Source organism: Haematobia irritans, chromosome 5 (assembly GCF_050003625.1).
Source record: "Haematobia irritans isolate KBUSLIRL chromosome 5, ASM5000362v1, whole genome shotgun sequence".
NCBI classification, from domain to species: Eukaryota; Metazoa; Arthropoda; class Insecta; order Diptera; family Muscidae; genus Haematobia; species Haematobia irritans.
Genome location: NC_134401.1, coordinates 173,200,951 through 173,224,593, shown reverse-complemented (window position 1 = coordinate 173,224,593; position 23,643 = coordinate 173,200,951). Strand labels below are relative to the sequence as shown.

Genomic DNA, 23,643 nt, shown 5'->3' with positions numbered 1-23,643 from the left:
TCTTCAATACATCTTCAAATTGAATTACTTCCAATTTGCTAAAATGTTGACGAAATCTTTGAAAAGGTGTTGAAGATAATATGAGAAAACTTTGACACTACCTAAAATGCAACGAAAACACCATGTGGTTTTCAATACTTATTTGTGCAACGAAGTTCGTGGTCTTGCAAGAAATTAAAAAAATGGAAAATTTTAGACAAATAACCAAATAGTTTATAAAAATAGGTAAGTGAAAATAAAAAATGAAATAAAACTTTAAGGAAGTCACTAAATGTATATCTCTTTGCAGAAAACTAAAATCTTTAGATGCTACGTTCTTGAAAACATTAAAAAGCTGACCGATGAAAAAATGGTGGACAATTAACTGGAACTGCTTCAAATAGTTTATAATAATTGGTACGTCAATATGAAAAATTTAATCAACACTTTAGAGAAGTCACTAAATTTAAATCTCTTTGCAGAAAACTAAAATCTTTGGATGCTACATTCTTGCAAACTTTAAGAAGCTGACCAATGAAAAATGAGTGGCTTATCGACAAGAAAAAGTTTCCAGAAACATTAGAAGTGCAACCAATTAAAATTGTTATAAACAACAAATTGTTGAAATCAACAACTTCTGGATGAAAATGTGCATCACATCGTCAGTTTAATTCATATGCTATTATCAGTTTAAAATGGATATTGTGAATTCCTTCTGCTGGAAATCAATTCTAACACGCGTCCAGTACGTTCCTAATTTCAAATTGCCCGCAGGTTAATAAATTTTAATGCTGTTTTATGACACCAAAAGGAAGGAAATCGAATTATCAATGCAAAAGTGTTTACTAATTGTTGGCGCAAATAAAAAGAGGGTAGCGAATTTAAAGTCGACAGAATTTATTTCTATTGGAAAAAATAGTTACATAAGTATGAAAAATATTTAGAATGCAAAATTAAGCCTTACCGCAGTTTTTTACTCCTCTCAGTTCAAGCGCCAAATAATTACTCCATTCTTTTTATGCAAGTCAGCTTATATGCAATAGTGTGAGGCAAGAACAAGAGAGAATGAAGAACTGCGGTAAGGAGACAATGATAATCGAACAACGGAGATGCGGATGAGTGATCGATAAATTGTAATAGGGCTTTTCATCACATCCCCTCCCCCGTGGAGCGCTCCGCTTCACCATCAACCAGATCCAGAATCGCCAACTTGGAGACCGGACGCTGAAGTAACCCACTCGCCGTTTTGACATCCGCCCGTCTTGCCACGCCATCAGCACCTGTATAAACCTTTGCCACTATGCCACGACACCATCGACTCCTATGTAAGCTTGGGTCACACACAAATACAACGTCGTTTTGCTTAATAGGTGTAGCCCTTTCGCACCACTTCACCCTTCTTGTAAGTGTAGGTAGGTACTCTAACACCCAACGCTTCCAGAAGCGATCACGAAGAGATTTCAAAATCCGCCATTGCTTTCGAAGAGCAAACAACTTTCCATCTGGTTCATCGATCGTTGGAGTTTGTGCCACATTGCCATAGCCTATTAAAAAATGATTTGGTGTCAAAGGCTCTTCACTGTCGACGTCCACAGGCAAATGTGTGAGAGGGCGAGAGTTAATGATGTTCTCCGCTTCAATCAATAACGAGTGCAGGATGTGTTCTTTTGGTGAACTTTCTTTTAAGGTGATTCGTAGCACTTTCTTCACGCATTGAACCATGCGCTCCCACACACCACCTTCTGAAGGATTTATGGGGCAGTTAAAAAGCCACTGAATGCCTTTCGCCGATAGCTCATCCTGTATCCGACCAACCTCAAACACTTCGCCAAACCGCTTTGCCTCCTCATTTGCCCCTACAAAATTCTTTCCGTTGTCTGACCGCATTATATGAGGTACACCGCGCCGATTTATGAAATTTTTCAAGGCTATTATAAACGAGTCTGTTGATAAATCATGAGCCAACTCGAGATGTATGGCACGAACGGACAAACACGTAAAAAGAGCCACCCACCGTTTTTCTGTTCTTCGCCCAATTGTCACTGCGAGCGGGCCGAAATAGTCAACGCCGGTATTTTGAAATGGCCTATCACAAGGCACTAATCTGTCTTTTGGGAGCTGACCCATCAGTGGCGCGTTAGGCTCAGCCTTCAATAGTCGGCACAACATGCAGCTCGAAACAACGGCTCTAAGCACACGACGAATATGAGGCACCCAATATTTTTTACGAATCTCACAAATAGTGGCCTCATGGTTTTGGTGTTTCATGTTGCAATGAAAGAAACGAACAACCAATGTAGTATAGAAGTGCTTTTGAGGCAAAATAATGGGACGCTTTGCACTATATGGTAAATAGCTTGCACCATCAATACGGCCATATACACGCAGCAACCCATCATCGTCCACATAAGGTGTCAATTGTTTTAAACTGCTGTCTTTTGGCAATGACTTCGATTCTTTTAAGCAAACTATTTCTGTTGAAAAGCATTCTTGTTGTGCTTGTGCTATTAAATATTTTTCTGCTTTAGCCAATTCGTCTGCTGTCAAACCATGTTCCAGTGAATTATCGTTTTTCTTTCGGCATTTGTTTACAAAGCGAAGTACCCATGCAACACAACGGGAGAGTTTTAAAAGAGAAGAGAACCGGGTTATCTCAATAAGAGCGGATTTTACAACCATAAGACTAAATTTTGTTTTTATTTCTTCCTCATCACCTTCTTTTAAGTTATCTGGGATCACATATTGAGGCCAATTATTTTCTTCCACTTTTAAAAAATCGGGTCCACACAACCAACGAGATTCTGGAGATAAATCCACATTTGCTGAAAATCTTGTGGCCTCATCCGCTACGTTTTCTTCTGTTGAAACCCATTTCCAATGAGTGATATCGGTTGACGATAAGATTTCGGAAACTCGATGTGCCACGTAGGGCTTGTATCGCCGGTGTTGGCTTCCAATCCATTTAATTACAGTTTTCGAATCACTCCACAATGTAAATGACTTTGGAGAAAATCTGTGACCACTCAAAATTATTTGAAGCAAACGCGTCCCCAGAACTGCCGCTTGTAACTCAAGACGCGGTATAGAAACAGTTTTCAAAGGGGCACATTTTGTTTTAGAAGTTATAAAACTTAAGTGTGTTTCTCCATTTAATTTGTACCGCCAGTAAGCAACGGCGGCAAAGGCGTATTCGCTGGCATCGACGAAAATGTGGAGGGTAATTTCTGATGGCATTCCCAAAGGAAAATAACAGCGAGGTATTATAAAATCTGCAACTGCAACAAGTTGTTTTCGCCATAATTCCCAGGAATTAGCCACATCTTGTGGTATTTGTTCGTCCCACTTACAATCACGACGCCATACTTCCCGAAGAATCAATTTGCCCCCTACAATAAAACAGGCTAAAAATCCTATTGGGTCAAATGTTGACATTATTATGCTCAAAAGTTCACGTTTCGTCGGAATTCTTTTTCCCAACATAACTGCATCATCAATTCGGTGAAACTTTGTTTTGAAACGAAAATTGTCGGAGGAACACTCCCAAAAAACGCCCAACACTTTCTCAGAGACTATATCAGACAGCATTTCTTTATTTTCAACATATCCACCCATTGCTGTTGAAACATTTTCAGAATTAGAAGCAAACCCTCTTAATTCAAAACCACCACTTGCATGTATATTCCGTACTTCGGTTGATATTTGAATTGCTTCGTCTTCCGAATCGAAGCTGTCTACATAGTCGTCAATGTAGTGGTGTTTTATAATGGCATCAATCGATCTTATGTCGCAATGGGTGTTTTCGAACGCATTCTTCTTCAAAACAAATCTGGCACAACAAGGAGAGCAAGCAGCCCCAAACGTCATAACTACCATTTCGTACTCATCAGGTGTTTTGTTTTGATCACCGTTTCGCCACAAGAAACGTTGGCTGATGCGATCTTCAGGCTGCACAAACACCTGATGAAACATCTCCCTGATGTCAGCACACACTGCTATTTTACCTCTTCGAAAATTAAAGAGTATGTTGGACAATAACTCGATGTCTTGAGGTCCCTTAAGAAGGTTTGAATTTAACGATACTCCATCTACTTGCGCGGCAGCATCAAACACGAGTCTAATTTTTCCAGGCTTATTTGGATTGGTGACGGCAAAATGCGGAAGATACCACTTTTTCGGATCTGATTTTAATTTTTCTTCATTAGAAAGTTTTCGCACGTATCCCTTTTTAATATAAGAGGCTATAATTTCTTTATAGGCAACAGAGAAATTATAGTCTCTTATCATTTTGCGTTCCATGCTCTGCAGTCTCTTTAGAGACATATCATAACTGTTTGGCATAATGACGTCATCACCTTTCCATAAAAGACCGGTTTGAAAGTGGTTACCTACTCGTTTTGTGGTGTTCTCAAGTATTTTTGTTGCTCTGGCGTCATCGTTGCTAACAATTGTGGGAGTGGATCTCACACCAATGCTCTCGACATTAAAAAAATCAACAACAAGTTGGTGAAGGCTGTCGTCTTTACACACGTCTACGAATAGGCATGAATTCGGTGTTTTTAAAACAGTGTTGTTACATGGGCCAAATACCACCCAGCCAAGTTTTGTGTTGGAGGCTATTGGAAAAGATCGGTTAGAATTTTGTGTAGCAACAGGCAACCCCAAATGAGCATGGTCTAATCCAATTAAGAGCTTTGGCACAACATTGGTGTATGGCCTAATTTGTCCGTGTATGCCTTTGATCCTACTTATATCATCTTCGGTTAATGTTTGTGGTGGTAAGTTAAGATCCGATACTGCATAAACATTTCTCAATAGATGGCGCTTACCTTTATTGTGACCACGGATGAATGTATTAAATGTAAAGGCTTTTTCGCTGGCTGACCTACCACCAAACCACTGCACGTTCAAATTAACATCTTTTCCCCGCACACCAAGCTTTTCTGCAACTCCTCTGTCAAGCATTGTTAAAGATGATCCTTCGTCGAATAATGCAAATATGTCCAGCTGACAGTTTTCTCCAATCAGAGTAACAGGGAGAATTCTGAAAAGGAGTTTGTTACTATTAGTCGAAGAAGAACATCTTAAAACGTTTTGTGATGACTGGGTGGCTGTTGTAGTGTTTTGAGCAACGGCATATTCATGTAGGAGTGGGTGGTGGCAACGTTGACATCCATCTTCGTTGCAGGGTTTTTTGCGACGGCAGTTGCGTGTACCATGTCCTCCATTTAGACACGAGAAACAAAGATGATGCTTTTTTATTTCATTCCAACGTTCATTTATTTGAAGATTCTTAAATTTAGGACAGTCGTTTAATTTGTGCTCTTCTTTGCATAATACACATGGCTTTTGTTGTTGCAGCCGGCTTTTTTCTGAAGTATTCAATAAAACACGCCTTTTGACGTCTTTCTCGCTGTCTTGTATACTATTTATAATCACGGCTACATCGTTAATCCAATTGCTGAAATCCATAATTGTCGGGTATGGCTGAATTTTGATTGCTACTCTTGCCCATTCTATCTTTTTGCTCATGGGTAATTTATGAACTAATTCTTCAAGCAGCGTTGGATTGGCGATGTGCTGCTGCCCATTTGCTGATTGTAAGAATACGGCAAGATTTTTTACCTTTGTGGCGAAAAACACTAGCTTCCCCATATTTTGCTCCGAAATTTGTGGCAATTCACGGACACCTCGTAACTGGCTTTGTATTAATTGTTCCGGTCTACCATACCTACATCGAAGTTGTTCTACGGCTTCGTTAACATTGTCCGGATGAATTAATAAACATTTCACAGTCTCACGTGCATCTCCTTTTAAACATTTTAGCAAGCGCTGGTTGTTTTCCAAATTAGTGTAATTATAGGCTGCTGTAGATTGCACGTAGGCGGTGTAAAATATTGGCCAGTCCTCCGGTAATCCACTAAACTGGGGCAAATCTTGTAATTTTCTTGGAACGGAAGAATTATGTTCTGCCGAAGATAACTGGGAATACACTGAACCATGATACTGCGAAGTGGCGCCAATGTTCTGTTGCGCTTGGGTATTTCCGTTATCTGCTGACGTCCCGATTGCACTTAAAGGTGTATTTGTTAATAATGGTACTGCTCTTGCAGCGGCTACACTCGCGGGCAGCATTAAATTCGGCTGTGTATAACAAATCACGTTTTGCGGGAGGACGTTTTGAGCAGAGGTTGTGAGGCTAGGCAGAATATGGGGATAAGTGAAAGTTTGCGTTGACGTTTGTATTGTGTTTGGAGCGAAGACTACGTTAGCGGTTGTGTTCGCGGTGGCTGCATTATTGGCAGAAAATGATGGCAATATAGTGCTCGCCATATTAGTTTGCGGCGTCGAAAAAATGGTGGACGTAGTGGCAAAGTTTGTTGTTGGGGCACTAAAGGTTGTATTTGTACTTACATGTGACTTTGATGGCAATGGCGGCATGGGATTTATTGGCAATGGCGGCTCTGGCGGTTCTCTGGTTTCTGCAGGGTTTAGTAATCCGTTGGATGATGAAAGTAGACTTTCCTTCGGCCTTGCTGCTATATTATCCGAATTTTGGCCTTGACCTGCGGTGGCGTTTTGTAGAGCTTTTTGCAAACTTTGACATTGTGTACTGCTCTTTGCTAAATATTGTTTAGTTTCCACTAGCTGACGTTTTAGGATTGCAACTTGTTTCTTCAATTCGTCAACTTCAGACGCTTTTTCCATTCCGGCATTCACTGTTTTTGCTGGTGTCAAACTTGGTGGCACTCCTTTCTCCACAGTCGGTTTGTCTGGCTGATTGTCTTCACCTGTTGCTAGGACTTCAGTTCCAGCGGCTTCGGATTGCAGGCGGGGGCTCCGGCGTGGAGAATGTAACATTTTCACATAAATTTTCTTTTTTACAATGGACACACGGCAAGGTACTAATGTCGACAAATTGCAATCAAATTTGCGAAATAACAATGTTGGCGCAAATAAAAAGAGGGTAGCGAATTTAAAGTCGACAGAATTTATTTCTATTGGAAAAAATAGTTACATAAGTATGAAAAATATTTAGAATGCAAAATTAATGGTGTTTTCTTTTCTTGTAAAAAATGTGCACTTTTTTTGCATTTTGCCCGGAAAATGTACTTTTTAGGTTCTTTTCTAAAAAAACAGGCAAAAGTGCGAAAAGGCTTCGAATTCTGTTGTGAAAATAGTGCCACGCATAGAGACAAATTACGGGCATTTTCAGCACTGCCAACAAACGAGAGTGCTGCGATTGCCCTGAGAAACAGAGTTGCATATTCTGTTGATTGTGACGTGAAAAACACATTTTCTCACATATTTTCTTAGCTGTCACAAAATTCAAAAAATTATTAATTTTAAAATGGAAAATAAAGACATGACTTTACTAGTGGCGCGACATATAATCGACGAATTATTAGATTCGTCATCATCATCCGATGATGAAGAAACCATAGCAATATTACAGCCAGAAAGAAAGGTTCATTGCCGAGTAAATAATTTTGTGGAGAATGTCATTCATGTGTATTCAGATGCAGAGGTAGTTAAGGTCATCAATGCAGTACATACATCAACATTAAATGTATTTCTAGTTTAAAAACAACTTCCGCGTAAGTCGCCAAAGTGTCACATACCTAATGGAACGTTTTGAGTCTGTTGTAATTGAGCGCTCGTACCAAGGAGGAAGACCTCAAACCAACGTAGAGAAACAATTGTTAGCATTTTTATGGTAAGTTCTTCTTGGCACTTACCCTACCAGTATTCAAAACATTTCAAACTAGGTTCTGTGGCAACAAAACCACTATCAGGGAAGTGGCAAATTTGTTTGATATGAGCCGATCTTGTACCCATCGCTCTATTAGCAATGTTTTGGAATTTATGACAAATGTCATAGCTCCGGAAGTAATCAAATTTCCACGAACTCCTGAAGAGAAGGACACCATTGCTACTGAGTTTGGAAAGGTTTGTCTGTCAATAGTATCTGCAACGTAGACTAAAATGAAAATTTTCAGGTTTCTGGTATTCCTTATGTTTTGGGCTGCATCGATGGGAGCTACATATCTGTAAGGACACCGAAACATAAGATACGATCTACTTACGCCAATAGACACGATACAATTTCTATCACAATGCAGGGCATTTGTGACGCTAAGCTGCGATTTCTAGATGTGTTTACCGGCGTTCCAAGCAAAATACATGATTCTAGAGTTTTAAAATTATCATTTATTTCGAAAGAATTGGCAAACATATGTGGCAACAAGTACTATCTCTTAGGAGACTCCGCCTACCCGTTGCGCGAATATCTTCTTATTCCTTATCGTGATTATGGAAATCTAACAGAATCGGAAAAGCTCTATAATTTGAAGTTTTGTCAAACAAGAGTTAAAATTGAAAATGCGTTTGGCGTTTTAAAGAGCAGGTTCCGGCAGCTAATGCGTTTAGATTTTCATAATGTCGATAAAATGGCAAAATTTATATTAGCATGTTGTGCTCTGCATAACATTTGTATCGACAGATGTGACCTTTATGACGAAAATGTCCCAGAGATACCAGTGGAAACTGCGGACGAATATTCCGATGAAAATCAACGCGATATCTTATTATCACAGTTGGGACATATTCGGAGAAATGATTTAAAGGACTATTTGTTTAATTCAAATTTTTAATTTTTATTGTGAAATGGTTTGTACTAAAGAATAGTTTATGCTAACTATATACTACATAACATAAATAAAATAACATGTAGTATAGTGTAATTCATTTATACATATTAGAAAGTAATAAAACAAAAAAATTAAAAATTGTTTTTTTTTACATTCATATTCGTAAAAAGTAATATTCTTTTGTCCGAAACTAAAAGTGTGTTTTATTCATTTTGTTTCGGAGAAAGTATTTTTTGAGTAAGTATCTTATTTAATACACCAGTCTTATTTGAAGGATTACGTTACATAGAAACTCAAAATTTAATTTTGATCAAAGGTACTGAGTTCATAATTATATTCTAGAAACATTTGGTACATTTTTTTCACGAATGCAATTTTTTTAAATAATAATTCATGTATTAAAATCATTCACTGTGAGAAAAGTCTGCAATGGCTTTCATATCGAGAAAAATCTTTGATTCACTTCATGGTATCCTTTTGAATGCATATCAATAGAAACATTTGTACCAAATGCTTATTACTATTTTATATTAAACTGCTTCAAAATTGTACTCAATTTCATTTTGTTCGGAGATTCTAAGCAAAATAGTGTGCATTGTATTCACTGCCTCCATTTTTTCCTTGTGACGACGTTCCTTGGCTTCCTCTTTCATTTTTGCAATTTCGAATAAGGTGTCATGTATGGTCTTTTTGGGGCCATTCTCGTAATTTTTGTATTTATTTTCTTTTTTTACATACTTTTGGCTACTCAACTGAACTTCCGGCTCCAAGGAATCGTCAAGAGAACAAATATTTTCCAGTTCTTCTTCAAAGTCAACGCGCTGGTGCTTAGCCCCAGAAGTGTTGTTGTTTTCAATAGCAATCTTTTTTCTTTTTAAAACTGTTTTGTATCGTTCCTCGCATTGCTTCGGAGTTTTTGTAGGTATAGCCTCCGATATTTTTGACCACATAGCCTTCTTATTCTTAAATTTTTTCATTGGTCCTATTTCTGGCATGTATTTCCCATAGAGGTCAAGCATCATCCGTGTCTCGCCATCAGTCCAAACTAAAAATAAGAATGTGTTTATATTGAAATACAAAATTGCATTTGTGTAGTTTGTAACACTTACCTTGTACTTGTTTAAATGATTGTGGACTAATTTCAATGTTTTCATCCATATTTTATACAAAAATTCTAAACAGATTTACGGATGAGATGTGAATGTTGTTAATATTTTACTGTCTATTTTTTTTTATTTTATTTCATTTTACGTTTGCCCTGTTTGCTCCTTTGAATTCTTTTCAGACCATTCAAATGATAGCACTTTTTTAGGTTGCTGGCAACATTTTAAAAATGTGCATTCTGTACAGACAAAATGAAGGCAAAGCACTTTTTTCAGAAAAGAAAACACCATAAGCCTTACCGCAGTTTTTTACTCCTCTCAGTTCAAGCGCCAAATAATTACTCCATTCTTTTTATGCAAGTCAGCTTATATGCAATAGTGTGAGGCAAGAACAAGAGAGAATGAAGAACTGCGGTAAGGAGACAATGATAATCGAACAACGGAGATGCGGATGAGTGATCGATAAATTGTAATAGGGCTTTTCATCACATAATAATGTTTAAGATATTTAAAGTTTTGTTGTTTGTTTGTTTTTTTTTGTTCTTATTTGTTGATATGTTTAATAAGATTATTATTTATCAATTGGTATTGTAGTGTATTATTATATATTTTATTTTGATAAAAATGAATAAATTATACAAAATGCATAGAATTTGGCTTTGACTTTCAATTTGAAGTGGGGATATCATTCATACAAATTTAGGTTGAAAAGTATTTGCAACGATGTTAATTTTGAATTTGACTCGCATCGAAAATTGTTTGACAAATTATCGAGTAGCGATGCATTTCAATTTGAGGATAACACTTGAGATATTATTGCTAATGTGTTGAATTTCACTGTTGAGGGTAATGTCTGTTTTTTGTTGAGAACACGATTTTCTCAACAATTTCTCAACTTGAATATTACCCTAATCCTTTGGAAAAATGTTTGAAAAATTGTTGAAATTTAGCATTTTTCAAACGTTTGTGTTTATTGGGACACTACATAAGCAAATCGAAATTTTAGTACTGAATAGGGCTGTCCTCCGGGATAAATCCCGGGATTTCGGGACGGGATTAATCCCGATTCCCGGGATTTTTTATTTAAAATCCCTGGATTTTTCGGGATCCCGAAAAAAATTCTAATTTGTTAGGTTTTTTCAGCAAAACACTAAATTAAAAGTACAAAAACATTTATGAAGACTATTATATTTTTATCAAGTCTTAAAAAAATGGATGGAAAAGATCCAATGAATTGATTGATAATCATTTTATATTTCTAAATTAATTAATTAAGAAAAGTAACTGTGAAAAAAGCTGGTTTTCAGCTTGAAAACTGAACTAGTATTCAGCTTTATTTATTAATAAATTGGAGTCCTTATTCAGTGCAAGTGGCCCTTACATTTCATAGAACAATGAGTTCATGTGAAATGGAATTCGTGCAACATAAAATAAAAAGCAATGATAAAACGACGATATGCCAAGCCGGTGTTTATCTGATAAAAGTTTGGATGCCTGAAGTACAAAGTGATTAACACAAGTGTACGAAAATATACCTAATATAACCAAAATCCTTAAAATTTTTTGTTGAATAAGATAGCAATATGAAATTAATTTTTAATTTATTTTTTTTTTTCATAAATTTTGCTTTTCTTTTTAGTTGGGCTTGTTTTGTTAAATATGATACCAATTTTGCTTTTTAATTTACTCTTCTTTTTTGTGGTAAAAAATTGAATAAAATTAAATTGGTTTAACCCTGCCAACATTTTTTGAATTTGGGGACTCTTTTGAGAATCCCCACTACGTCGAAAACAATCATATACGACATCAAAAACTCGTCGGAAAAGCGCCGTCACTATTGAGAAGTTGTACCACGCCAAGTTACTACAAAAATGTTTCGCATGAGTGCAATTATTAGGTGCCTTTATAGATCAATTTAGAACGACGCCAATAAGGGACCCTCCAAACAATCAGAAAAAGTGCATTTTAAGATAGTTGTAAAAGAATCATTGTGGTCGAGTAAAACACGTTTGTTTAGATATTTATTAATTTGATTAAACATTTACAAATTCTTAAAAATATAACATTTATACCACTATCACATTACATTTAACATAATTTTTGGCATTAATGATGATGTTGAGTTACAAGTAGAGAGTTACATGTTGCTGCGTCTATCAACCAGTGTTTTTATTCCATGGAGGCAGCGTGTCTGTAAAATATCTGAAAAACAATCACTTTATTCCATTTGGAAAATCACCAAATTGTTCACCAATATACCTTTCACAATTTTAAGCGTATAATCTATGTTTTCAGAACTTTATTTTCGTTTTTATTTAATTAAAATATAACAAGCTGGTTGCGCTTGGCGTTTCACAAAAAATGGCTTTTTTAACAGTAGGGATGGCAAATTACTTGCATGTACTTTTTGATGTACCTTTTCATGATGGTTGAAGTGACATTTACGAGTCTGTGGTAACGATGAGGTTGAAATGGAACTTTGAAATGCTGGCAGGGAATGTACATATATACATTTTTGCGAAGCATTTAAAGAATCTCGGAAAATCCCGGGTTTCCGGGATTCTATATTTTGAAATCCCGAAACCTGGGATTTATAAAAATCTTTCCCGAATGACAGCAGTACTGAAGTTTCTTTACATTATTAATTGTTATACATTTATTTATCCATTTTGTAATTGAGGCAAATAAAAAGTTTCATAAATTTAGTTTATTCATTTACGGCAAAAAAAATTATCTTATTAAGGTAAGTACTATGCTTAGTTTTCAAGCTGAAATACAGATTGTTTTCACACTTAAAGGTAATTACTATGTTCGCTTTTCGCGTTGAAATTTTCGCAGCTACTTTATTAAAACAGTTCAATATCAAGCAGATAAATTAACTAAATTGATGCGCAGGTTCCTGTTCCTCTAGATTTCGACAAGACTTTACAGGAATATGGTTGTTTTCATTTATAATTTTGATTATGTCTGGAAAAGTAATCGCGAAAATAAAGTAATTTTCAACTCGAAACCCGAACATAGTATCTACCTTAAGGTGGGTATTAAGTTCGAGTTTAGCCGCTAAAGGTATTAAGTTCGAGTTTTTCACGAAAACACGAAATTAAAAGTACAAATATATTTATGAAGGCGATTATATTTTGATCAAGTCTTGTCAAATAATGGATGCAAAAGATTCAAGGAATTGATTACAAATCATTTTATATATATATATATATATATATATATATATATATATATATATATATATATATATATATATATATATATATATATATATATATATATATATATATATATATATATATATATATATATATATATATACTCAGCTTAAAGCTTTTTTCAATTAATTAAATTATAAATATAAAATGGTTTACAATCAATTTCTTAGATCTTTTCCATTCATTATTTCACAAGACTTTATAAAAATATAGTCGTCTTCATATAGATTTTTGTACTTTTAATTTAGTGTTTTGGTGAAAAATACGAACATAGTACTCACCTTAAAATCGCAATTTTTTCACGATTACTTTTCTTAATTAATCCACTTTAAGGAACACAAACTTTGTGAAAATTTGCTTTGGGATATTCCCCATCAAGTTATAATAAATTTGCAACAAATATGTATAATCCCTGCAAACATTTTTTGAATTTGGGGCGCTTCTGAGAATCCCCACTAAAGACAGTCGTATACGATGTCCAAAACTCCTCGGAAAAGCGCCGACACTATTGAGAAGTTGTACCACGCCAAGTTACTACAAAAAAATATCGCGTGAGTGCAATTATTAGGTGCCCTTCTGGATACATTTAGAAGGACGCCAATACCCTGCCAGCATTTCAAAGTTCCATTTCATCTTCATCGCTACCACAGACTCGTAAATGTCACTACAACTAGAGGTCTGCATCGAATAACTTTTCAATACATGTACGCAATTCGCTGTCGAATATAGTACATACACTGTCTTTCTCTCAGAGCGCAAGTAGTGAAGTGAAGAGAACACTTGCTTGTCAAATACCACCAAGTACTTATCCGAAACAATATGTGTTCCGAAAAAAAGGAACAATAAAAATGTAAGTACTTGAGAAAAAGTACAACATGGATTCGCTTCACTTCACGTGGTACCACAAGTATTGCTCAGTTATGTGCGAAGCAAAACTTTACATTATTATTAATCATAGATATGTATGTATGTTACATATTTCATATATTTATGTATGTCACACACTTACCTTAACGTTTGCCGTTCTTTATATCAATCCGAAATCATATATTATGGAGAGTAACTGTTTTTTGTCATTTTGAAACTGCACGTGGTACATGGAGTACTCCATGAAGTTTTGTTTTCGCAACATACTCGACGTGATCACTCTGAGTACACTTCAATAAGAGAGAAAGAGGAATATGTATTTGTTGGTAGTGAAGACATCAGAGTAGCAACAAGAAGTTACTCGTGGCTTTTGGTGTTCATTAAAATGTGTACCAATTGTTTTGCGACTCTCTCAAATAGATGTACTCATTTAGCAAGTACACGTGTACTCTGCATTTACAAATGGAATTGTGCAGACCTCTAGTATATATACCTGGCGGGCATGTTAACCATTGCAGCTCTGTTCGCTTTCATTGATAAAGACAATTATTTGTGGAATCACAATTGCCTTCAAGAACTTCATGTCTCTGAACAGCTGACTGCCAAAGTATCTCAGAAGATCTCAACATCGTCTTCAGTTCTTTGCGAAAAGTCGCAGGTTTTCAAACTCCAAATTTCGTTTGTTTTTTTGTCATAATGATATGACATAATGATATTTATTTACTCAATTTACAGCCATGGTCGGAGAACGAACTTTTGCACTTTCGAATAATTCTTAAAGGGGCATTTTTTCTGAATCGTTGAATGCAAGGAGTTGTACATTTTACCAAATTTGTATGCAAACTGGAAGGATGGATGCAAATTTCATGGTTAGATCATGGAAATAAAAATAATTTTTTTTTTTAATAAATATATTTAAAAATGTTTCTTTGATATTGAGTAACTTCGCCAAAACTAAAAGAATTTCCGTATTTTTTTGCTGGAATATGAAAAATTTACAAAAAAATGGTCCCACACAAAAAAATATTTTGACTTTTAATTTCACCAAACCCTTAGTTTACAACCGACTTCTAAGAAATTTGTTTTATCTTTATAAAAATTTGTTTTATCTTTATAAAAAATTATTTCTGAATTTTACCAAATATAAAACATAGTAAGAACAAACAAAAAATAATTTTCAAAAAAAGGAATATTTAAAGTGTACTGTCCCATTTTTGAAAAAGGATTCATTTGGTTTGAAAAAGGTTTCATTAGAAATGTAAAAGGTTTCATTTGAAGTGAAAATGCTATATACACTATAGTTATATATTTTATTTTTTAAATTTCTTATGAAAAATTACAATATTTACTATAACTTGTGGATTTTCGATTGGATGAAATTTCCTTGAGAATATTGACATCGATTAGTATTAGTGACTTTAATTTATTTAAAAATCCTAATAAATTTTTGAATGAATTTAAAAACGAGTTTATTTACGAGGGCGTGATATTTTGTAAATAAGATGTTTTAATACCGTAATATTTGATTTCGTTTAATAAGAATTTGGAATTGGCACATAACTGCACTCGAACTGTTCCTTTGGCGGCATATGAGGACAATTACCGCCCAATATGAAATCGTAAAACATCCAAAGTTAATTTCGTTGTAAACGGATAGCTCCTAAAGGCCGGTACTATGTTCATTCTTGCGAAAAATTTTTATGGAAACCATTATTTCGCACATAGAAAGCGGCGTTTTTTTAGGTAGCTTGGAGCGCTATTTTACAGGGAGCGATATTGGATTAAGTTGGTGGTTGTTGCTTGTTTTTACAAAATAACATTTTATTTTTCCTTGGGCAATTGATCTGCTATTCCTTTGATCCTTTGTATAGTTTCGGAACAAAAATATGGTCCGTGTTTGATTTATAAGCCCGCACAAATAGTTTTTAATAAATAAATTATTTCTTAATTCACATTGCAAATGGCGCCGTGCTATAAACGTCAGTTTTTCAACACGAAAAAACAAAGTATCACAAATGGAAAAAATTTCGCAAATTTTTCGCATTTTTTGGTTTTGTATGGAGTTTCAACGCGAAAACCGAACAGAGTACCGGCCTTAATATAGAAAAATAATTCTTCTATCCATTCTGTGGAACATTTTTGAACATGTCTATTGAATATATATCTTCATTGCAATTAAAGAAATCATCGGCAATGAACTTGAACCCAGACAGGCAACTTTTTACTTTGCTGCATCCATGCGAATTGAAAAATATTATCCATTCGTTTAAAACAGATTCTGTAAATAGAATACACTTTAGTTTTAAGTTTAAGTAGCTAGCGAACAGCGCTTACCATAATTGTCTCTTGATAAATTAGAAAAACATTCTACGAATGCCTTCATTCTCTCCAAAAACTCAACCGTCTTTGCTTTTATCTCACTTTCTGGCTCTATTTCCTTAATTTTATTTATTATTCCGTTTGAGAATACATTCTGTACCGCTTCAAAGTCTCTAATGCCGTAGTAATATCCTTTTGGGCGGAAATGATTTACGCAAGCTTCCGGGTAAAAGTTTTTGGCTCTCGTTATCATGTCGCAATCAACGTCAAAGTGGCCTTTTAATATGGCATTAGTTATCCCTATTAGCAAATGTGTTAGATCGGGAATGAACCATATTTGCTTGTCTAACGGATTGCAGGAAGACAGTTGCGACAAGTATTTGGCCTTGAAATTATCCCCACTATTAAACGTTTTACAAATACTATACAATTTTTGGGAAATTGGACATTGATCGGCGGAAACGCAAATTACATCAAATCCACATTCATAGGCAACGTAAATGCGTTGGGCTATTGAATTCTTTAAGCGTCCGATGGTATTTAGACCATTTTCGATAATGTCGTAGGACAATATACACTGCCAGTCGCTTCCAATACCATTCAAAGCAAATATTCGACATAAACGTGTATCATCGTCAATATCAACCGTTACATTGATTTCGTCATACGATAAACAAACTTTGCGACGACGGCAGACTTTTCGCAAATGCTGTTAGTATTTCTTTAACTTGTGGATACATTTCTGGCATAGCTCGAGTAATGAGCCTAGAATTAAGTATTTCACGAATACTGCGACCAATACCTAATAGAAATAAAAAGAAGTACGGAGCGAGCCGTCCATATTATTACCGTTGAGAATTTTCAAAGAGTGGTACAAAAAGTGTGAAACGTCGAAAAAAGTGGCACAATTATTTTTGAAAAGTGGCACATTCTTTTTATTAACTTATACCAAAAAAAAAAATTAAAAAATAAATGCCGCTGCTATGAGGAAAACTAAAATATATTTAGCGAATTCATGCAAATTGGAAAACAATGCTCTTTAAAGCTTTTTTAAAATTATAACCCAAAAAAATGTGACACATTTATAAAAGATAATAATGTGTTCATGGAATTATATGGAATTAAAAAACCGTTAAAAAATTGTACACAGAATAATTATAAAGATTTAGATTTAACTTGAGATTAAATTTGTAAATTGAATTTCCTACACGGATGAAAAAGACTGTTTTTCATATGTTTGGCTATAAAAATTTAAAAATGTGTTTAGTGGCATACACCCTCACAAAAAATCGCTTCTGTAACATATACTCCCAAACATATTTTGCTTCAAGCATATACATTTTTGGGTATTGCCCAAACATTTATATGTTTGATCTCTTCCAATATATAATATGTTTGAAAGCATATTGGTCTAAACAATATATGTTTGGGTAGTCTAAGTTCCAAACATTTTGTATTTTTGCATCCAAATTCAATAATGTTGTCTTCCAAAAACCAATATGTTATTATGTGAACATATAATATGTTTGGAAGCATTTTGCACCCAAAAATATTATATGCTTAAAAAAATTCTCCCAAACAATATTGTGCTCAAAATTTTATTTATTTATTTATATATTTACAATCATAATGAATTATGAAAATAAACAGGTAATATAGGTGCTAACAACATAGGTTTTCGACCTGAATGCTCAAAATTTTGTTTCTGCCCAAGTGTATATTCCCCGACATCTTTCTCACTTCCACGAGATTTTTTAGTTCTTAGCACCTTTTTCTGTAATACAAACATTGTAGAAGAAATTATTCAATTGTATGATTTTTTTTTATTTTAATTTTACCTTTTGCCGGACGGGGATTCGAACAGCGCACCACACAGTTTGTAAGGATCAAAGAAGTAGCTGATCAATTGCCCAAGGAAAAATAAAATGTTAATTTTGTAATAACAAGCAACAACCACCAACTTAATTCAATATCGCTCCCTGTTAAATAGCGCTCCAAGCTACTAAACACATATATGTTTATAGGCTATTTCTAAATTAATATATGTTTGCAAGCATATTATATTTACAAACATTTTATGTCCCAAACATAATATGTTCTAACATATTAACATATATGCCCCAAACATGTTATGCTAGTTTATGAACATTATATGCTTGCACTCAAAAATATTGTGTTTAAAAATTTGTGTTCCAAACATATAATGTTTATAGCCAAACATATGAAAAACAGTCTTTTCCATCCGTGCGGCGGGAAGCCAGCATTTGTAATACTGTTTAGTTAAATTTTTCTAAAAATGTTATTTTTTTTAATATTCAAAATTTTATAAAAGCAATTGACTTTTTTTTATTACACTGTAAGTGTAATAAAATTTTAGAATATTAGTTTTAACTGTAATATCAACTTTTGGAATGTTTCTGAAATAATTTGTGATTTGGCTTCGTGGTCTATGCATAGTTTCGCAACGTTGGGTGTAAACTTCCCAAAAAGTTAGTTCTGTTAACTAACGAACTTTTAAATCGTATTATGGACATAGCTGTAATCTTGCCTATATATTCCATGTGCCAGTTAGGAACTTAACTGTCGAAAATTTTATCAATTAAAGTTAACCGGAGAGAAGATATTTGCAATTTACTTTCTGTTAACTGCACCCTAAAAAAAAATCGCTTCTCTAACATATGTTCCAAACATATTTTGCAGGAAGCACATATATTACTGGATACTGCCGAAACATTAATATGTTCGTTTTATGTGAGCATATTATATGTTTGGAAGCATTTTGAGTCCAAAAATAGTTTATGCTTGGAAGAATTCCCCAAAGAAGATTGTGCTGATTCCCTCACGTAATTTTCACTTCCACGAAATTTTTGAGTTCTTCGCATCTTTTTCTGTAATACAAATATGCTGTTTGCAACAGTTTTCCGAAACAACAAACAAGCGGTTTCCCAGAAATTGCTCTCATTTCATTCTCTCGCTCTGTTATGTTGATATCTTTTTATTCAACCCTCCCGGTTTCCATCTCTATTTCTTTCTCTATACTAACTCTCTCTCTCTCTCTCTCTCTCTCTCTCTCTCTGTTGCTCTCTGAATAAAGTATCCCAACATATATATGTTTACTGGAAATTTGTAAATTTATATATGTTTACATTCACACATATTATTTTTATGAAATATTCATGCCCCAAATATAATATATTCTAACATATTAACATATGTGTCCCAAACATTTTGTGTTAGTTTAGGAACATTACATGTTTGTACTTAAATGTATTGTGTTTAAAAATTGTGCCCGAAACACATATTGTTTATATCGGAACATATGAAAAACATATTTTTCTAACAGTGTGGGAGTTAACGCCTAACGGAGCTACATGAAATTGGCCGTTAGTGGCACAAACAAAAAGTGTCACCAACCAAAAAAAGTGGCAAATTTGCCACTAAAGTGCCACACCGGTAACGCTGTATGTGTACCAACTACTGCACTAACTTATAATACCCTATACATATACATACCTCCTCCACAAGTGCTCTTATAGTATTCGTTGTGAGTAAAATATTGATCGCCAAATGTTCCAGAGGAACGTAGTCTTCCATCATCTCAGATGGGTTCCCATAAGCAAGTCGTTCCGTATGAGTTAGGAAGTGGTCGCTACAAACACCATGTTTGCTGTGAATTTTATTGGGGTCCAATCCAAGTACATTGCACCATTCCGCTTTATTTTGTGGACGAAATGAGTACAATGTAGCTCTTCCACCCATAGTGGCTTTACAAATCACGCAAAATCGCTTCATTAAATTTAAATTAATTTTAATAATTTAAGTTATAATTTAAACGAAACCGAAAACACTCCCGAAGCGTTGCAAAAATTCGAATGTAAACAAAGAATACCTTAAATACCTCAGGTCGTATACCCCCGCGCACCCCCTCTTATACAACAACCTCCCTTCGACGATCATACGGCCTCAGGTCGTATACCCCGCGCCCCACCTTTTCATAAATGTTGCTCTTCTTTTTAGTTGGGCTTGTTTTGTTAAATATGATACCAGTTTGAAATTGCTTTTTAATTTACTCTTCTTTTTTGTGGTAAAAAATTGAATTAAATTAAATTGGTTTAATGTACATATATACATTTTTGCGAAGCATTTAAAGAATATCGGAAAATCCCGGGTTTCCGGGATTCTATATTTTGAAATCCCGAAACCTGGGATTTATAAAAATCTTTCCCGAATGACAGCAGTACTGAAGTTTCTTTACATTATTAATTGTTATACATTTATTTATCCATTTTGTAATTGAGGCAAATAAAAAATTTCATAAATTTAGTTTATTCATTTACGGCAAAAAAAAAATTATCTTATTAAGGTAAGTACTATGCTTAGTTTTCAAGCTGAAATACAGATTGTTTTCACACTTAAAGGTAATTACTATGTTCGCTTTTCGCGTTGAAATTGTCGCAGCTACTTTATTAAAACAGTTCAATATCAAGCAGATAAATTAACTAAATTGATGCGCAGGTTCCTGTTCCTCTAGATTTCGACAAGACTTTACAGGAATATGGTTGTCTTCATTTATAATTTTGATTATTTCTGGAAAAGTAATCGCGAAAATAAAGTAATTTTCAACTCGAAACCCGAACATAGTACCTACCTTAAGGTGGGTATTAAGTTCGAGTTTAAGGTAAGTACTATGTTCGCTTTTCGAGTTGAAATTTTCGCGGTTACTTTAATAAAACAGTTCAATATGAAGCAGATAAATTAATTCAATTGATGCGCAGTTTCTTGTTCCCCTAGATTTCGGCAAGACTTTACAGGAATATTTTGGTTTTAATTTATAATTTTGATTATTTCAGGAAAAGTAATCGCGAAAATAAAGTGATTTTCAACTCGAAAACCGAACATAGTACCCACCTTTAGCCGCTAAAGGTATTAAGTTCGAGTTTTTCACGAAAACACTAAATTAAAAGTACAAATATATTTATGAAGGCGATTATATTTTGATCAAGTCAAGTTATATTTTGATCAAGTCTTGTCAAATAATGGATGGAAAAGATTCAAGGAATTGATTGCAAATCATTTTATATATATATATATATATATATATATATATATATATATATATATATATATATATATATATATATATATATATATATATATATATATATATATATATATATATATATATATATATATATATATATATACTCAGCTTAAAGCTGAGTACTATGTTCAGTTTTCAAGCTGAAAACCAGCTTGATTTCACGGTTACTTTTTTAAATTAATTAAATTATAAATATAAAATGGTTCACAATCAATTTCTTAGATCTTTTCCATTCATTATTTCACAAGACTTTATAAAAATATAATCGTCATCATATAGATTTTTGTACTTTTAATTTAGTGTTTTGGTGAAAAATACGAACATAGTACTCACCTTAAAATCGCAATTTTTTCACGATTACTTTTCTTAATTAATCCACTTTAAGGAACACAAACTTTGTGAAAATTTGCTTTGGGATATTCCCCATCAAGTTATAATAAATTTGCAACAAATATGTATAATCCCTGCAAACATTTTTTGAATTTGGGGCGCTTCTGAGAATCCCCACTAAAGACAGTCGTATACGATGTCCAAAACTCCTCGGAAAAGCGCCGACACTATTGAGAAGTTGTACCACGCCAAGTTACTACAAAAAAATATCGCGTGAGTGCAATTATTAGGTGCCCTTCTGGATACATTTAGAAGGACGCCAATAAAAGCCCCTTCAAACAATCAGAGAAAGTGCATTTAAGATAGTTGTAAAAGAATCATTGTGGTCAAGTAAAACACGATTGTTTAGATGTTTATTTATTTTATTAAATATATAAATATAACATTTATACGACTATCACATCACATTTAACATATTTTTATGCATTAATATGTTGAGTTACAAGTTACATGTTGTAGCGTCTATCAGCCATTGCTTTTATTCCCAATGGAGGCAACGTGTCTGGAAAAATATTTGAAAAACTATCACTTTACTCCATTTGGAAAGTCAAAAATTGTTCACCAATATACCTTCCACAATTTTAAGCGAAACAATTATGTTTTCAGCACTTCATTATCGTTTTTATTTAAATAAATTATAAGAAGCTAGTTGCGCTTGGTGTTTCACAAAATATAAAATGGCTCTTGTAACAATAGTGATGGCAAACTACTATCACAGTTGGCGATTGTTGCAGTGTCACTCTGTGGTAGCGATGAGGATGAAATGGAACTTTGAAATGCTGGCAGGGATTTTATGCCTTTTTTACTGATTTAGTTTTCACTTTAGCGATTTTAGAGGCTAAACTCGAACTTAATACCCACCTTTACTTTTTAAATCAATTAATTAAGAAATATAACGGGTGTCGCAATTAGGGCTGTCATTTAGGATTCATTTTTAAAAATCCCGGGATTTGGGATTTCAAAATATTGGGTCACGGTATTCTACGGGATTTTTTCGGGAGCTTTCTTAAACTCTTAATATCCACTAAAACTGTGAATGAATTCAAGTCCTAAGATTTTTATATTCGTGAGCGTATTTTTCCGAAATTCGATACTCACGCACATTCACGAAACTATTATTTCCGTGACTCACGCTCACGTACGACATTTTTTGGTTAATCACGCACACTCAAGTCGTACAAAGGATCATGGGTTCAATTCCAGTTTCGACCAAACACCAACATTTTTTCAGAGGTGGATCATCGCTTCTCAGTAATGCTGATGACATTTCTGAGTGTTCCAAAGCTTCACTAATTAATTTCACCACAATGTGGAACGCGTTCGGGCTCGACTATAAAAATTAGGTCCCTTGTCAGTGAGCTAAACATAGAAACGGGCAGCACCCATTGATACACAGAAAAAATATCACCAAACTATTTCCAATTAAAAAGTTGATTGAAGTTGAATTGATTGCCTTAATCAATTAAAAAATAGAATTGTACGTAATTGAAAATTTTGTTTTTTGTAATTTGCTTCTACACGCTCACAAAAAATCGCTTCTGTAACATATACTCCCAAACATATTTTGCTTCAAGCATATACATTTTTGGGTATTGCCCAAACATTTATATGTTTGATCTCTTCCAATATATAATATGTTTGAAAGCATATTGGTCTAAACAATATATGTTTGGGTAGTCTAAGTTCCAAACATTTTTGTATTTTTGCATCCAAATTCAATAATGTTGTCTTCCAAAAAACAATATGTTATTATGTGAACATATAATATGTTTGGAAGCATTTTGCACCCAAAAATATTATATGCTTAAAAAAAATTCTCCCAAACAATATTGTGCTCAAAATTTTATTTATATATTTACAATCATAATGAATTATGAAAATAAACAGGTAATATAGGTGCTAACAACATAGGTTTTCGACCTGAATGCTCAAAATTTTGTTTCTGCCCAATTGTATATTCCCCCACATCTTTCTCACTTCCACAAGATTTTTTAGTTCTTAGCACCTTTTTCTGT

At 34.1% G+C, this 23,643-nt stretch overlaps 3 protein-coding genes and 1 long non-coding RNA gene across 5 annotated transcripts; all 4 read right to left on the bottom strand.

The window, feature by feature from the left end:
- Positions 1-1,128: 1,128 nt before the first annotated feature.
- LOC142240173 (uncharacterized) lies at positions 1,129-6,837 on the bottom strand. Its single transcript, XM_075311875.1, has one exon. The coding sequence runs from the start codon at positions 6,835-6,837 to the stop codon at positions 1,129-1,131; it is 5,709 nt and encodes a 1,902-aa protein (XP_075167990.1).
- A 1,771-nt stretch (positions 6,838-8,608) lies between these two features.
- On the bottom strand, positions 8,609-10,214 carry LOC142241665 (uncharacterized). 2 transcript variants are annotated; one of them, XM_075313454.1, is made up of 3 exons: positions 10,031-10,214; positions 9,737-9,801; positions 8,609-9,672 (listed from the first exon to the last, which is right to left on the bottom strand). In XM_075313454.1, exons 2-3 carry the CDS (start codon positions 9,783-9,785, stop codon positions 9,158-9,160), a joined length of 564 nt encoding a protein of 187 aa, XP_075169569.1. In that variant the 5' UTR covers positions 9,786-9,801; positions 10,031-10,214; the 3' UTR covers positions 8,609-9,157. The 2 variants fall into 2 exon arrangements, with proteins under 2 accessions (XP_075169569.1, XP_075169568.1); XM_075313453.1 differs by lacking the exon at positions 10,031-10,214 and having other exon boundaries at positions 9,737-10,021.
- Positions 10,215-11,718: 1,504 nt separating this feature from the next.
- On the bottom strand, positions 11,719-12,224 carry LOC142240561 (uncharacterized). The gene is made up of 2 exons (XR_012723312.1): positions 11,990-12,224; positions 11,719-11,932 (listed from the first exon to the last, which is right to left on the bottom strand). It is a non-coding gene; the product is annotated as an uncharacterized LOC142240561 (long non-coding RNA).
- Positions 12,225-15,295: 3,071 nt separating this feature from the next.
- Positions 15,296-19,896, bottom strand: LOC142240172 (uncharacterized). Its single transcript, XM_075311874.1, has 3 exons — positions 19,651-19,896; positions 16,153-16,846; positions 15,296-16,096 (listed from the first exon to the last, which is right to left on the bottom strand). The coding sequence occupies exons 1-3, from the start codon at positions 19,894-19,896 to the stop codon at positions 15,936-15,938; spliced, it is 1,101 nt and encodes a 366-aa protein (XP_075167989.1). The 3' UTR covers positions 15,296-15,935.
- Between the last annotated feature and the right edge of the window lie 3,747 nt (positions 19,897-23,643).